The sequence below is a fragment of the Epinephelus lanceolatus genome, chromosome 13 (genome assembly GCF_041903045.1).
Source record: "Epinephelus lanceolatus isolate andai-2023 chromosome 13, ASM4190304v1, whole genome shotgun sequence".
Lineage (NCBI taxonomy): Eukaryota > Metazoa > Chordata > Actinopteri > Perciformes > Serranidae > Epinephelus > Epinephelus lanceolatus.
This window is the reverse complement of record NC_135746.1, coordinates 24,736,408-24,753,646: the sequence shown is the minus strand read 5'-3', so window position 1 is coordinate 24,753,646 and position 17,239 is coordinate 24,736,408. Positions and strand designations below refer to the sequence as shown.

The window sequence follows — 17,239 nt, the reverse complement described above, 5'->3', positions numbered from 1 at the left end:
GTAAACTGGTTTGCACACACTTTGGTGACAGAGATAACAGTGCATGTACCTCATAAGATGGAGCCTTCCTCCTATGTGTGTGTGTGTGTGTGTGTGTGTGTGTGTGTGTGTGTGTGTGTGTAGAATGGAATCCAAATTAAATGACAATTAAATGTAGCTCAATATCAGATTACTTGTGGTGCAAAAAATAAAATTTAAGGTATTCGTTTGACATTTTGGCAGTACACACATACATTCCCAATACAACTCTCATATCTGAAAAGGAAATTTGTGTTTGGTAGATCATTTCTTTGTTGTAACGATGCCTTTTGGCAATATATCTTATACCGTTGGAAAGCCTGTTTATTTTCCTTTGAAATGGTGCCACATTTGTAAAGAACATGCATTTGTGGGATGAGCAGCAGAGCTGAGTATGTGGGTTGCACCCTTGAAAAATTTGCCAAATCTTCTCTGCCAATGCCAAACAGCTTTTTTTTAGCTGTTGACTCTTGTTTGGTGTTTTTTGGTGGATTGGATGATTGAAGTCTGAAGAAACAAGACATATCGGCATGAGTAGTGAGGACTTGTCTGGGATCTCCCTTGCTAAGCTAGCTATGGATTTTGATCGAAAAAAGTCTTGGAGGATGATAGAGAAGTTAACAGTGTGTGGACATACTTGTTTGCTTTTACTGCTAACCCTGCAAAGTTTAATTACCCAACAGTCATATATAGCCCACTGCAGAGTAGCCACCTTGTAGTAAAATGTTAATAAACGCTCATTTGCACTTATTGGTAATGTTGATGGGCAAATTTAGACTTTTTGTTACCTTCATTAGAAGGCTCAAATATGTTTTGCGGCTCCAGGCAGATTATTTGAGAGTTTTTTGGCCAAGAATGGCTCTTTTGATAGTAAAGGTTGCTGACCCTTTCTCAAAGGGCCCAGACACAGCAAACCAACATCAAAGGAATAGTGGCAATGAAGGCCAACTGTTGCATTGCCTAACATCACTTTTGTCTCTGCCAAAAAGTTGCACTTGGACATACTCAAAGTCTAAAACCAACGCCCACCTAGTACATATGTTCTGCGCCTGGATGAGAGGAAATAACTCTCTGTACCAACAGGTGGTGGTCGTCTGTATTCATCATTCAAAAAGGGGAGCCAGAAGACTGACAGGATGGATTCAAGATGCTAGTCAGCCAGTTAGCACATAAGCAACACAACCCAATGTTGAAAGAACACATGATACTGCTTTGCACTAGTCAGCAGCAACACACAAAATCACAAACCAATGCTGCAGAGGAGTAGCCTGGTGAGACCCTCCCAGCATTCTGTTTTGCTGTCTCAGTCAGTCTGGCCCTGCTGCAACCCCAAACACTTTCAGTGGGCGGAAGAACTCACCTTGACAGACAAACTCCTTTAGTCAATCAGCGTAACAAAACACCGGATAACTTCTTCATCACCAACGGAGCCAGTTGATAAATTAAGATTTTGCCAAATTCATTCTGAAGAACGATGAAAACACCTCTCCCTTGAGAAACTCCATGAGTGTATAATCTTGTACTTATCATTATTTCTGCTGTGTTTACTCTTCTTGGGAGCGACAGACGCCATCACTATTCTGCAAGCTGCAGCCTGCATTTTACATCATCAACTGCAACGCAATCCCTGACTCGCTGCTTACCTTGTCAGCTGCGATGTGGATCCCTGATTGGCTGATTGAATTTTAATTTCTGAAGAGTATTTAGGTTGGCAGTGAGCCCAGACTGATGCAGAGAGCTCACGTCATCAGGTTGGTCCCATCAGGCTAGCAAAAGAAGTCAAAAGTTAAAAATAATCTTACCTAATATAGCAAATTTGTTTCGATCTCACACCCTCTTGACCTTTGTAGTTTGTTTATTTTTCTCAATCACGTATCTCTTCTTATGGACTAAGCTGATCTGTGAGTGATTTCACCCACGGATGGGCTCCACTGGCTCGGACGCCAGAGCAGACAATGGCCGACTAGCGCCAGTGGTGCAGGACACATCGTAAAAACAAGGCTGACAGATGCTCACAGAGGCCCAACATTGACTGATGGTGATGATGTGTCAGTGCCCTAACAGAAAGATACAATACAGTCCCTGCCTGTGTTAGACCTTGTTTGAAATACAGTCTGATGCGCTGATCAATAACACGTACTCCATGACATCTGACATTTCCAGCTTGAATCAGCTGGTACAGTTGTCAAGACGCCATCCATGCACACTGACCTGGCACTCCTGATCTCTGATAAACATTAAAAGGAACAAGAGGAAACGACCTTTTGTTTTCTAATGATAACAGCTTGATTATTTCATTATCTCCAGATAACAAAGCTTTTTCTCTCATGATAACAAAATAATTACCTCTTGATCTTGTAGTTAATGAAGCACAAAGCACTGATCTGCTGATATTCCCACTAATATCCTTAAAGCTAGCTGCTGCTAGTGCCGTACATCTGGGTAGTCATTTTGAAAAACTGCATGGGGTTTGTTATGATAGTGACATTTGGACCTGTCGTCATCCTTCTGTTCATCCTTAGACCGTCCTCCTCCTTACGTTACAGTTAAAAATCAAACGCTGCTCCTCAGTATGAGATAACCCCCCCCAGACAACACAAACTCACACACACGCATACACATCCAGGCCCCCCAAGCACCAAAACCTAGCACACACGTAGCAAATCCCTCATGTAACATCAAAGAAGGGGGAAGCACCTTGCAGCTGGTAGAGATGACCAGTCTCTCTAAGTGTGTGTGCACTAATGTGAAAGTGTGTCTCACTGGGGTTGTTGATTTCACAGGATTGTCTCCTATTGATTCACAGTACAAATATTAAATTAATCCTTCATTTCCACACACAGATTCATGCACTCACATCGTGTTCAGGCCTTTATGCAGCAGAGCAGCAATAAGCGAGTGTGTCTGTGATGCGAATGTGTGAGATGAGGATGAGTGAGCGTCTTAAAAAGCCAGAGAGAAAGAAGGAGAGACATGTTAGGAATCACAGTCTGGGAGCGAACTGTGAGAGATAACGGGGAGGTTGCTGATACCTGTGAGCTACACAGGAGAGGAGAGGCGATAACACACATACACACACATGAGCAGGAGAGAGTCGGAGCACACACCCTTATCACCACTCACCTCTTGGCTATCCCACCAGCCTCCTCGCCTCTCTCCCTCCCCCTCTCTTATTCCTCTTCTCTGGACATTTAATTGCTTTTGCCTTTATGAAGGAGCTTTTGGAGGAGCGCTACTGAGGGGGAGGGTGACAGTGAGTGAGAAGGAGATAGAGAGGAGCAAACCCCAGAGTGTTTCTCTCTACAGTATATTATTATATCTCTGAAGCAGTCCACAGATCAATATAGATACAAAGTAATATTGGAGGCAGTCAGCATGCAGCTCTCTGCTGCCTCTGGTGTTTAACACAGTTCACGTCCTGCTTCCCTGCATATCTGTCTATTGTGGTGTTTAAAATACACAGACTCAGTGGTGTAGTTGAGGTATACCCACTGGACTTACCCATCCCTCTCAGATTCTGTTCATGAATGTAACATAGATAAAAAACAGTCCATAAGTCAAATCTACAAATAACTCATAATCTTTCAGCTTTGGACTCTTTTATGTTAATATTGGAGAGCAGATATTGGACAAGGTGTGACATAAAGCTATTCAAAAATATATTCATATTCTGTTTGTCTGAGACACATTGTTATTTAATATAAGATTGTACATCGACTCAACTGGTCCAGAGCTTGGTAGGCTATAGCAGTGATATTGATCCTACATGCGACAGGTGTGAACAGTCTTCAGCCACTTTATGTCACATGTTCTGGTCATGTCCGAAACTATTTCAATTCTGGGATTTAATATTTAAAACTTTTTCAGTAATGTTTGGACAGTTGGTCACCCCATCTATGTCCATGGCAGTATTTGGAGTAACTTCTCTATATGTTAACTTCAGTATAGCCCAAGCAGACATTGTTTCTTTCTGCTCAGTTCTGGCCAGAAGGCTCATCCTGTGTAAATAGAAGGCTTCTTTACCTCCAACATATGGGCACTGGATCATTATGTATCATTTATAACTGGAGAAAATCTGTTGTTTTAACTCAATCAAACTTAATTTATATAGCACTTTTCATACAAAAAGAATGCAACACAAAGTGTTTCACACAATAAAAACAATAACCCAGAGGCCAGATAAAAACTCAAACATTTTTAGAGCTGTCAAAAAAAAGTTAATAAATAAAAATGTATAAATACATTTAAAAATAAAATAAATAAAATAATAATAATAATAATAATAATAATAATAATAATAATAATAATAATAATAATGATCATGTGGCAAATACGGAATCTGAATTTTTTTAAATAAGAGTTTAGTTAAGTTAATTCATTTGTCATAATTTTTCCCTTTTTTTAATTTTTATTTATTCATTAATTCATTCATTTCTGTAGCCGCTTTTCCTGTTGAAAGTCGTGGGGGGCTGGAGCCTATCCCAGCTGACACTGGGTGAGAGGCAGGGTACACCCTGGACAGGTCGCCAGACTATCACAGGGCTGACACATAGAGACAGACAACCATTCACACTCACATTCACACCTATGGACAATTCCTGCATGTCTTTGGACTGTGGGAGAAAGCTGGAGTACCTGGAGAAAACCCAGACTGACATGGGGAGAGAAGGGCTCCCTCCTGGGTTCGAACCAGGACATTTTTTAAAATTCTTATTTATTTATTTGTTTATATATTTTCTTTCTTTCTTGTCTATCACATTTCCTTTGACTGGTCTGGCTTCCTCTGTCCATTCCTGGGTTGATGGGTGCGTGGGGTTCTGTGTTTGTTAATACTCTGTATATCTTTATTGAATTACCAATAAAAATACCTTGTTTGAAAAAAGCCACTGGACTGTTAGGAGGGTTTATCCACTTCCTCCTTGGTAACTCACCCATGTCCCTGACAGTACAGCCACCTCATCATCAACCACTACACCACTACACAGAATGACAACGATACCAAAGAATATAAAGTGCAGGAAGAGGCAGAAAACCCGGTGTATTGTCTGAATCTGTTGTATTATACTGGTATTTACCAGTGTTGTCAGTTTTCTAAAATTAAGGCCTTCAAATGTAAAAAGGGGCTATATTGGAGCTCCTTTTTTCACAGGTTTCACACTTCATGTCTTTGAAGAGTTAACTGTTTTTATACCGCCCGATAGAGTTTCAGGCTCTCAGAGCTCTCTCTGCCTACGCTGGAGGGGTAATGCATTCACTTGAGAAATAATATTTGCTCTGTTTGTCCTAATTAACAAGATTGTTATCTCAGAATTCTGAGTTTTCATGAAAAAAGCACTGCTCTTTGTTTTTGTGTTTTTACAATTTAATTACACGACAAAGAGCAAATACACACACACCACACAAACACAACACAGTACAGTACAAATCCAAAACACAAAGAAAGTTTGCCAGGGATTACAGACTAAAATACATCAATATAATATCCTCACTTAGGAAATTATATCACCGTTCCATCTTGAGAGGGTTTCTGCCTTCTGCTTAAAAGCTTTCCTATTCATTGTACTGGCTTATCTATAATATGCTAAACAGCTCTAAAACTACATTATATGCATCTTGTTTACATATTCTTTGATGACCATCTAAACCAGTGGTTCCCAACTGGTCCAGTGAGAGGGTCCAGATTTCTTCTTAGTTGTTAGTTTAAGGTCCACACAGTTTAATACATTCAGCGTCATACTTGCATATGGCCATGTTGTCGAGCTGGTTTGCTGTCTCTGTCAAGTAGCTGTCTGTTAGTCATTCACTCGACAGCAGGAAATGGCACTTCAAAATAAAAGCTCTGTGCCAGAAATTCACACATTCTTTTAAATCCCAGTCTTAATAAAATGTAACAGTTGAGTTGTATAAAAATCCATCCCACATGCAGTGTCTTGAACAGAGAAATTATCAATAGAGACCAAAACCATTTTTTGCACCAAGCTGTAAACGTGTACTTCTGCTGTAAAGATTGGAATTTTTTACATGGGAGTCTCTGGAGCTAGCCTCGAGTGGCCGTTCAAAGAACTGCACTTTTTGGCACTTGAGTGTTGGCTTCATTTCTCAGCCCTGGGATATGCTGCTTGGCAGCTGTCTGTTTGACAATTTCACATGTGCCAAGAAATTCACACTCGCTTTCTGGGAGCTCTTAAGGAAAGACTATTTTCAGCAGAAACAATTGAAATGACCCACCTTACTCTCAGATTTGTGGATAATTCTTCAGAAAAAAATGTCTTTTACTCAATCTGAAACTAAGAACCTTTTTCTGTTGTTTGAAAGAGCTTTTCCCTCACAGAAAAGTTACCACTGAGAAATCAATTCTACACATTGTTTTGTATGCAGATCAGGTTGTTTAGACATTCTTTAAAGATATACTATGCAGGATATTTTCCTGCAGAGACTTTCCCTGTATTTTCTTATTTCCTTGTTATTTTCTGTGTTTGGGATGCTCATGGGCGTGTAGCCCCACAGCACTAAGATGAGGTTGGGGCTTTATAAAAAGGTAGCAACCAGTTGCTAGACCATAAGCAGCACATATCCAAGAGACACAACTCCTGAAAAAATGTAAATTTAGTGAGAAACTAAGTAAATGTGAAACGAGTAAATCTGGGGTTGGCTTTTACTTTCACTTGGCTGGCGAGCATGTTAAAAACAGCAAATGACAATCCTGCACAGCATACCTTTGAGTCAAGTGATTATCTGAGGTGTATTTTATTTGTATTCCAGGTTCTGGTTGGCGGTGCAGGACCTGAAGAGGATGCCCCAGCAGGAAGTGGCACAGAGGGCGCAGGACATTTGGGCAGAGTTCCTGGCGGAGGGAGCGCCCAGCTCTATCAACCTGGACTCCCACAGCTATGAACGCACGAGCCAGAACCTGAAAGACCCTGGACGATACAGCTATGAGGACGCACAGGTGACTAAGGACAAGATACAGGGGGAAAGAATAGTTATGCAGAGTACAGTGAGTTCTGGTAAATTTATCCCATCCTTTCTAACAAGTTAATAAAATCAAAGCTAGATTTGGAGATCAGTCATCAAAGCAGTCACACATTCTCATTTCACAGGTCTCCTCTGTAGTGCAATAACAATAATATGGAAGTATTCCTCATTTTGCTGTGCACCCACAGGGACTCTGGTTTTAACATTTTAATGAAACACTTCACAGTAAAATCAAGGACAAAGTGACTAAAATCCCTTTAAGACCTCATTAACTTGCTCACCCACACGCGTAAATAATACCCTTAACTGCCATTTTTAAATTACATTTAAAAGAGAGAGCCAGAAAATAATCAATATACTTAATATGCAATGCAGAGTCCCTTTTTTTTCTTTTGGTGATGCAAAAGCCAAACCTCCATTTATTCCCACCTGTCAGCTGAAAGGTTAACCCGTCTGTCTGCACTGAAATTCAATAATACACTTGCTGCCTTTCAATGTACAGAGAGGACTGGCTAAAGATAGATAGAGTGCTTTGTTAACCTTGGACAGAGATTTTATTTATTTTGGTACAGCAGCAAAAAAATCCCAACAACTATACAATACTAATATATGATATACAACACTTATCAGCAATAACTCAAATAAGTGGGGTACGTTCTACTGTACACGTGTGGATATGGTGCAAGCATAAACAGTTGTAGTGCAGTTATGGATCAGATCATTTAAAGGTGTTGAAAGGTGCATGTGGCCAGGGGGAAAAGTGTTTCAATCCTAAGGCCTATATATATACAGTACAGGCCAAAAGTTTGGACACACCTTCTCATTCAATGCGTTTTCTTTATTTTCAACACATGTGGAGTTATGTACTTAACAAAAAAAGGTGAAATAACTGAAAACATGTTTTATATTCTAGTTTCTTCAAAATAGCCACCCTTTGCTCTGATTACTGCTTTGCACACTCTTGGCATTCTCTCCATGAGCTTCAAGAGGTAGTCACCTGAAATGGTTTCCACTTCACAGGTGTGCCTTATCAGGGTTAATTAGTGGAATTTCTTGCTTTATCAATGGGGTTGGGACCATCAGTTGTGTTGTGCAGAAGTCAGGTTAATACACAGCCGACAGCCCTATTGGACAACTGTTAAAATTCATATTATGGCAAGAACCAATCAGCTAACTAAAGAAAAACGAGTGGCCATCATTACTTTAAGAAATGAAGGTCAGTCAGTCCGGAAAATTGCAAAAACTTTAAATGTGTCCCCAAGTGGAGTCGCAAAAACCATCAAGCGCTACAACCAAACTGGCACACATGAGGACCGACCCAGGAAAGGAAGACCAAGAGTCACCTCTGCTTCTGAGGATAAGTTCATCCGAGTCACCAGCCTCAGAAATCGCAAGTTAACAGCAGCTCAGATCAGAGACCAGATGAATGCCACACAGAGTTCTAGCAGCAGACCCATCTCTAGAACAACTGTTAAGAGGAGACTGCGCCAATCAGGCCTTCATGGTCAAATAGCTGCTAGGAAACCACTGCTAAGGAGAGGCAACAAGCAGAAGAGATTTGTTTGGGCCAAGAAACACAAGGAATGGACATTAGACCAGTGGAAATCTGTGCTTTGGTCTGATGAGTCCAAATTTGAGATCTTTGGTTCCAACCGCCGTGTCTTTGTGAGACGCAGAAAAGGTGAACGGATGGATTCCACATGCCTGGTTCCCACTGTGAAGCATGGAGGAGGAGGTGTGATGGTGTGGGGGCGTTTTGCTGGTGACACTGTTGGGGATTTATTCAAAATTGAAGGCACACTGAACCAGCATGGCTACCACAGCATCCTGCAGCGACATGCCATCCCATCCGGTTTGCGTTTAGTTGGACCATCATTTATTTTTCAACAGGACAATGACCCCAAACACACCTCCAGGCTGTGTAAGGGCTATTTGACCAAGAAGGAGAGTGATGGAGTGCTGCGGCAGATGACCTGGCCTCCACAGTCACCGGACCTGAACCCAATCGAGATGGTTTGGGGTGAGCTGGACCGCAGAGTGAAGGCAAAGGGGCCAACAAGTGCTAAACACCTCTGGGAACTCCTTCAAGACTGTTGGAAAACCATTTCAGGTGACTACCTCTTGAAGCTCATGGAGAGAATGCCAAGAGTGTGCAAAGCAGTAATCAGAGCAAAGGGTGGCTATTTTGAAGAAACTAGAATATAAAACATGTTTTCAGTTATTTCACCTTTTTTTGTTAAGTACATAACTCCACATGTGTTCATTCATAGTTTTGATGCCTTCAGTGAGAATCTACAATGTAAATAGTCATGAAAATAAAGAAAACGCATTGAATGAGAAGGTGTTTTGGCCTGTACTGTGTGTATATATATATATATATATATATATATATATATATGTGAATTGTTTAAAGTCATCAACTGATAAAAACTGTTATACACACAGAAACCTTTCACACTGGTATTCACTGCATTTTGTCTTGCATTACAAGACAAAATGCAAAGACATATTTGTTCCCTTGCTTCTCTCCTTGGCTGTTGCCACTCAGCATATTTATTGCTATTATGCCTCCTGGATAAACTAACATTACTTTCTCTTTGTCATCAAAGACGTCAATAAGAACATCATTTCCATAGCCTATATTTCCACTTGTTTTCCTACTGGTAGGGCGATACCACCAAATTTGTTTTCAGTCTGATACAGAGTAATACAGGGCAAAAATCATCAATATTGATACTAATACGATACTTTTTATTATTAAAAGTGGCAATTTTTTAAGCCTATGTAGGGTAATTTACTTAAGTACCAGCTAATGATGATCAACTACTGTCTGAACCCATAACATTAACCAATACTGAATATTCATTTTGACTAAAATATTAATTTTACAAGGCTACTGGGATAAGATCAGGTAAGATTTTAAAAGAGTTGCAGCAGTGTCAAGCATAAATGGAAAGTAAAAGAGTAAAAAGAGTTTCGGGCTAAAGTGAACAGATACATTTTTAGCTTTCTTGTAAAAAATATTTAGCGAGCTAGCTGCCCTGATATCTGTGTGTTCATAGCTTTGGGCCGTAATTGACAAAGGTCTGACCGGCCTGATGTGCTCTCTCCTCTTGGTTCTGGTTAATATCAGTTAAAATTGGTTATAGTAGTCAAGTTGTCTTGAATTAAAGGCATGAATCAGTTTCTCTGCATCTTTTTATTATTTAGAAATGCTCGTACCTTGGCGATGTTTCTGAGATGGAAAAATTATGTTTTTGTCAGCTTGTTAATGTGGGACTTGAAGCTTGGATCTGAATCAAGGATCACACCAAGACATGTCACCTCGTATTTAATCCAGGGAGTTAAATTCCCCAGATTATTATGCAGCATTTCTCTTTTTGTTTTCAGGCCAACAAGCAGGATTTCAGTTTTGCCTTCATTTAACTTTCAGAAATGATTGCTCATTTATTGCTAGAAGACAGGTAGTAATGGAGTTTATGGCTTCAGCATGGACCAAGGCAGCTCCTTTGTGCATCTCCAAAGGCATTTGTTGTGCAAATGCCTTTGGTCCATTCAGTGGAATTTTTGACTCAGAGGGGACTGGCTGAACAGGGAGTTTGCAGCTGACAGAAGAAATCCTTGTCACAGTGGAGCTGGATCAGTCTCTCACTGAAAGCGCTCCTCTGTTTGACCAAGAGGTTGTTAAAAGGTATTTTTTCATGATGCAACAGTTTGTGCATTGTCTTCTTCTCCACCACCTCCTCTAATGGCCTCAGGGTAGTTCCCAGAACAGAGCTGACCTTCCTGATCACATTGTTCAGTTTGTTTTGGCTGCAGGCGCTGATGCCACTCACCCAACGTGATGTAGCAAACAAACAGATGGATAAAAGAACATTAAAGGACCTGAGTCTCCACAGGAAGTAGGGTTTGCTCTGCTAAAGGAGGGACTCTGCACACTTAATGCTCCCTGATCACACTAAGTTTATAGTTCAAAATGTAAAAAGAGATGGCACAGAAGTTGAATACAACAGAGAGAAGGAGGTTACATCCTTTCATCTCAGTTTACATCTTATCCTTTATAACATAATGACCAGATGACCATCATATTTACAAGGCATTCAACTGTCCTCACCTTCTATTATCACCATTAATATCTCCATCCAACAAACTCTCCATCTGATACCATGAAACAGCACTGAACAACTGGTCTTCAACAAAAGATAGCAGATCATCCATCCACTGAGTGAGAGCATACGGGTCGGCCAGTTTGGTCTCGTTGGTCAGTGTTTACTTACTCAAGTTACACTCACGGTCCCGGAGAGTGAGTGACCTGGCATGGTGCATTTGTAGATTAATTCTGATGCTCTACACTAAAATGAGAGCCCTGTTGGTCAAAGACAGAGTGTTGATATTGCGCACTCTGAGAGTACGGTGCTCTGGACGGTACATTCAGACAGCGCTCTGAATTTACGAGTGGTCCAGTTTGTGCCAAAGCGCACTCCGGCACTCGGAATGAGTATTACTGAACACACCTCTGGCATCATCTTCCTCCATTGTTGAAAACACGCCAACAGAACTTGCTAGCTAGCACTAGCTAAACTAAGCTAGCTACTCCAACTAAGCCCCGCCCACCAAAAAACATCATACTGTTACTACTATACATTCGCCTTTACATAGTCAGCAGCCTGTTAGCTTCGCTTAGCTTTAAGACTGGAAACAGGGGGAAACAGCTGGCCTGGCTCCATCTGAAGGTTACACATCCACCTACCAACACCTTTAAAGGTCATTAACCAACATGTAATCCCTGGTTTGTTTAATCTGTACAAAAACTCAAAATTCATATTTACTGCCGGTCTAGTTCTTGCCCAATATGTTGATGATCTAATACTATGGATGCAAAGTGAAAACACTGATATGTATTGTCATCCTGGCACGTCTGTGTCACCATTCCAGTCCAAGCACACCTTCTTCCTGTACATTCACACATTACTTTATATCTACCAGTCATTTTCTGTGGAATAGGTTGTCTCAGCTGCTCACATATACTGTAGCCTCCTATAGGCATACCCTCTCATTGAGGTCAGAGTATAGAAGGGAGTATACAGTAACAACAAAGCTCAGATCTTCCACCTCCTCTCACACTGCAGGGAACTACTCTATGTGCAGTTCAGAATGGGTATATCACCCTTTTAATGTATATCTCATCAGGTGATCAGTGTCAGTGCTGCCTCTTCAGAAGCTCTATCACATACTGTTGTCTGCCTCATTTGTCTTTCTTACACGCTTCACCAATATCAGCTAATGGGTTTATATTGTGGAGTGATTTCTGGAGAATACGCCTCGCTGGGAGATAGATAAGGTTGGTGGAGAGAAGTGCTGAGGGTTGGGTGGTGTCTGTCAAATGTGTTCTCCTGTTACACGCTTAAAAGGGAAGAGTTAAAAAAAAAAAAGATTTCTCCTGTCAGCAAGTTGGCAATTTGCTTCAACCATTTTTCTCCCTCAGTGACTGCCTCGTTTAGTTCAACCTGAATTTGCAAGTTTTGTACATCATTAGCACGGAGCCATTTATATACAAGTCCTGGCAAACATTTAGACCCATGTGTCACCTCTCTCCTTCTCTTTCTGCCTCTTACTCTCTGCCTCCAGGACCACATTTATAAGCTGATGAAAAGTGACAGCTATACACGCTTCCTGCGCTCCAACGTGTACCAGGACCTGCTGATGGCGAGGAAGAAAGTAAGTGTGTGTCTGTTTGTCATCATTGCACAGGTCAGTTCCTGTGTGCACATTATGTATAAACTAACTATGACTCACCAGCGATGGAAGAAGTACTTACGTGAAAGTGCCACGTAATACATATCCAACTCCCTCCCTTCATCCCTATACCTCCTCTTGGCCACTCAGGCCATTCAGCCAAGGTCTTTTATTCACACCCTGCTCCTTTTGCAAATCCAACAGTGATTGGTCATTTTTATTACATTTTGTATGACATAGTGTAGTTTTTATGTGCCATCTTTGTACATAGCGTTGCCAATGCATGAACTGAGGTTTCCTTACCAAGGTTGCTTTGTAAAGGGGCGTCATGAGATTTCCTAAAGTGTTGATTCACCCAAACTGAAAAGAGTAATTCTCACTTACCATACTTAGTGGTATCTAGCTGTGAGGCATGGAAGGTGATTAGAGTTAGAGGTGCTGAGAGAGTGCCACTGGATATGTTAACACACTAAACGCTGCACAGCATTCACACATTTCTGCATGAATTAAATTGCATTTACAAGTTCTAATAACTACTTAAGAATGTAAATTTATGATTGCAATCTGTGATTTTAGTGAACTGTTCCTTTAATGTGAACAAATGTGTTAAAGTGTGTGAGATGCATGCAGATATATTAGCTTTGAACACTGAAATGTTGAAGCTCTTCCCTTTTCCTTTTTTTTTTTTTTTTTGTTGTTGTTTTAATTCTGCAGCCTGAAACAGAGCAGGGGCGACGCACCTCCCTGGAGAAGTTCACTCGCAGTGTGGTGAGTGTCCCGCTGCCTCTGCTTTTAACTCTTTAACTGCATTTATTACAGCACAGCAAGAGTTTTGCCACACGCCACTGCTGCATCATATCCCAGCAAAAAATAAAAATAAAAAAATATTACAGGGACTCCATTTTCAGGAGCAAAACTAAATCAGTTATTACAACTACTGTATGAAAAATTGCCCCCCCCACCCCCCCCAAAACCATGAATTAAGAAGAAGAGATGCAAAATTAAACGTGTAAAAGGAGGTTTTAGGATATAAAAGCCATTCCTGTGCTCTTTGCTATTGGCGTTACTCATGTAGCCTCTTTGTGAGTCTTGTTTGCTGTCTATGTTTGTTTGGGTTTATGAAACAGTGATAGATATTATCTCTTTCAAACCAGCAGCTGGAGTCTTTGGTGTACACAGAACTGCAATCATAACAAACCAAATAATGCATCTCTCCATAGAGGCACTATGAGCATGACAGATTAAAGTTGTAATATCACTGGATTTAAAGGGACAGCTCACCCCCAAATCAAAAATAGATATTGTTCCTTTTACCTGTAGTGCTATTTATCAGTCTAGATTGTTTTGGTGTGAGCTGCAGAGTGTTGGAGATATCAGCTGTAGAGATGTCTGCCTTCTCTCCAATATAATGGAACTACGTAGATGGCACTTGGCTTGTGATGCTTAAATCCCCCAAAAAGTACGTTTGAAAAACTCAACAGCAATGTTTCTTTCCAGAAATCATGACCTGGTTACTGAAGATAATCCACAGACCTTGTTGTGAGCAGTTTCATGTAGGAACTATTTTCTTTGTATTAAACTACACCTGCCAACTGTAACAGTGTGTTCACACCGGGCGCGAGTAAAATATTCGCCTCACTCTACTCGCGCGAGTTTCACCGCTGGAGTATTTGTTTGTTTGTCATTCACGCGAGTAACAGTGTGTTCACACCACTAGAAAATCAGACAAGTATGCCGGCCGGAAAGCAAGCTACATCGGTTGTGCTAACTGGGGCTAATTCTAGTGCTAACTTTGTTGATAGAAACGTACAGCCGATAGCTGGAATCAATTTTCAGAACTTACCAGGCAGACCGACCTCCTCACTCACTTTCCTCCACGCCAGGTCTTTCTTGGTCCGAAGCTTATAATCTGGGGACGTAACGTCATAAAGCTCCGGGTGGCCACAAACAGCTATTATTAGCTTGTCCTCCATTTTCGGAACAACGCGGGGCAGTTGTTGACCATTGAGGTCCACATCCAGATGTGGCAGAGAAGTGTGTGAGGGCTACCTGCGTTCTCCATAACCCAGACACCTGCAATGAGGGCGAGCATCCCAGTCGTCGTCGGTGAAGTGGAGCCTGCATTGAATATTAGCACCAAAATAAATATCCATCTGTCTCCGGTGAGTTTTTGGCGTGTGAAAATCAATAAATGTTCACTGTATCCGGCAAGTCACATGTCGCCTCAATGAATGTTGTTTACTACAACAGCAGCAGCACGTCAGTGACGTCAGTGACGACAGGAAAATCTCAACGCTGATAGGCTGCCCCGACACAGCATCAAGCGAATATTTCGCTCGAGTTCAATATTTTGAACTTGGGCGAAGAGGCGAATGACGCGAATTTCGCGTGTTTGCTCCATTTGCGTCATTCGCGCCGCTGGCACAAATTTGCGTCTATTCGCGTCTTTACATTGACTTTGTGTGTAATCTTATCACGCGAAAAATTCCCCTCGCGCCCAGTGTGAACACACTGTAACACAGTGCAGAAAGAGGCGTGCATTGACTTATGAACAAGAGGCATCCTCTCTGGCTGAGCTGTAATGTTAGCTAGCTCAGTGGCTGGAGGTGAGCCAGCAGTTTTGAGTAGATGCACGCTTCCTTCTGCATAGTTACATGGTTGACAGGTGTAATTCTGTATTTTCTGATTATATTTGTTAATATATAGTTTTCTTTTTTGGGTGAACTGTCTCTTTAATCTAATCTACCTAGCTTGTAGTCCACAGTGCTATTTCCTAGTTGCGTCATTCATTTACTGACAATCATTTGTTGTCTGCTAACCATCCATCACTACTTTGAGCTTCCATACATATTTTGCTGCCTTACTTTTCTTTCACTTCTCCTCCCACTCTGCTCTTTTTGAGTCCTGTGGAAAGCTTTTACCTTGATGGCATTTTGATGGCTGTCACCCTCCCCTCCCCATCTCTCTTCTTCCTACCAGGGCAAGTCACTGACAGGCAAGCGGCTGACGGGCCTCATGCAGTCGTCCTGACAAGGCCCGGATGAAGAGTAGGAAGAACCATGCCCAGAAGAGCTGCTTACTCCCAGGGAGCAGGAGGATAAGGACTCTGGGGTGTTTGGGTGTGGCTGTGAGAGGCGGGTGAGGGCGTCAAACAAGCCCAGACCGCCGGACTGGACCGCCAACACATTTGAAACTCACCTCAGATCAGTTCAAGCGGACTGACAGCATGCAATAAGTCACCAGACCTGACACCAGGACAGTGCTGTCACAGTGTAGAGGATAAACAACGCTACTCTTCTTAGGAGGTTTCTACTCAAAATCCTGCCCCACGCCAGGCTTTGTTGTTTCTCTCTTGTTTTTCTCTACTATCTACACTCATGTTAATATGGTAGCTGAGGACGCTATCGCTTTACTTTCAGTGATATAAACATGGAATGCTTGAATGCAAACGAGACTTAGATTAATGCTGTAGCTAGCTGTTTTATCTCATGTCATTCACTAGGATGATATAAAGGGAAAGAAGGATGAGGAGTAAACATCTGCACTCTTGAGCTGAATTTGTGCTCAATCTTCACACTGATGGTGGTCAGACGTCCTGCTTTAATGGTGGCACAGGTGGATTAGTACACTGACTTTTTAGTTAATGAGCTTTTTGATCAATCTGCTGATGTGGGATGACACAAGATTAACGACCTCTGGGTGTACAGTCGTTGTTTAACTGGTTACACTGTGCATTTACATCCAAACTAATGCCTGTGTTTTTATGCTTATTAAAACTACAGATGGCAATTTCACCTGTACACACCTTAACCTGCTCTGGTACAATAAAGCAGGTAAAAAGGAAGGGTTTTTTTTTTTGGTTTTTGTCGTGTCACAGTACTGGCAAACTATTCTGTTCTCTATCTATTTGTCAGATTATCTCCCATGATCTTAGAAAACAATCACAGATTATCACTGCCACTGTCTGTTTCTAACAAGCACTTCTCCCCCAACCCTTGTAACAACCGCACTGAACAGACAGAGGTGTAATGTTGTCGTCACTAAAAGGTAAGGAGAGGTGTTCGACTTTATATGAGTGGGTTGATATAATATTAGGCTTTATTCTATCTTCTGAACATTCCACTTCAGGCAGCCACAAGATTTTAGTGGGCTGACCTCTAACCATTCTTCACCGTATGTAAAGAGGACCATGATAATAAAAGAGGAATGCACAATAAAGTGAGGGATTTTGCCTGTTATTTCATCATTGTGTCGATTTAATTCCTCTATAATCTGCAGAGAAATTCACCTGTACATCACATGAAATGAAGAAATGTCAGTTTCTAGACAAAGCCTGAGGTAATGGAGCTAAACATCAGCTTTTTAACTGTAAATGCAGTTCCATCTAACAAGTACATCTTTTCTTTTTGTGGTCACATGCCACCCTCTAGTGGGTCAAGAATGTCAGTGCTGGGAAATGTCTGTCTTAATTTTACAGGATTTATGCAGGAATCCTGAAATTAAAATTTAA

General features: G+C 41.3%; 1 protein-coding gene across 1 annotated transcript in view; it reads left to right on the top strand.

Annotated features, from left to right (window-relative positions):
- LOC117270389 (regulator of G-protein signaling 6-like) overlaps positions 1–16,947 on the top strand; it is a 158,523-nt gene extending 141,576 nt beyond the window's left edge. Inside the window, exons 15-18 of the mRNA XM_033647975.2 lie at positions 6,781–6,967; positions 12,622–12,711; positions 13,444–13,497; positions 15,709–16,947. Coding sequence (XP_033503866.1) covers positions 6,781–6,967; positions 12,622–12,711; positions 13,444–13,497; positions 15,709–15,759 — 382 coding nt within the window. The 3' untranslated portion in view covers positions 15,760–16,947. The remainder of the gene's footprint in view (positions 1–6,780; positions 6,968–12,621; positions 12,712–13,443; positions 13,498–15,708) is intronic.
- Positions 16,948–17,239: the final 292 nt, after the last annotated feature.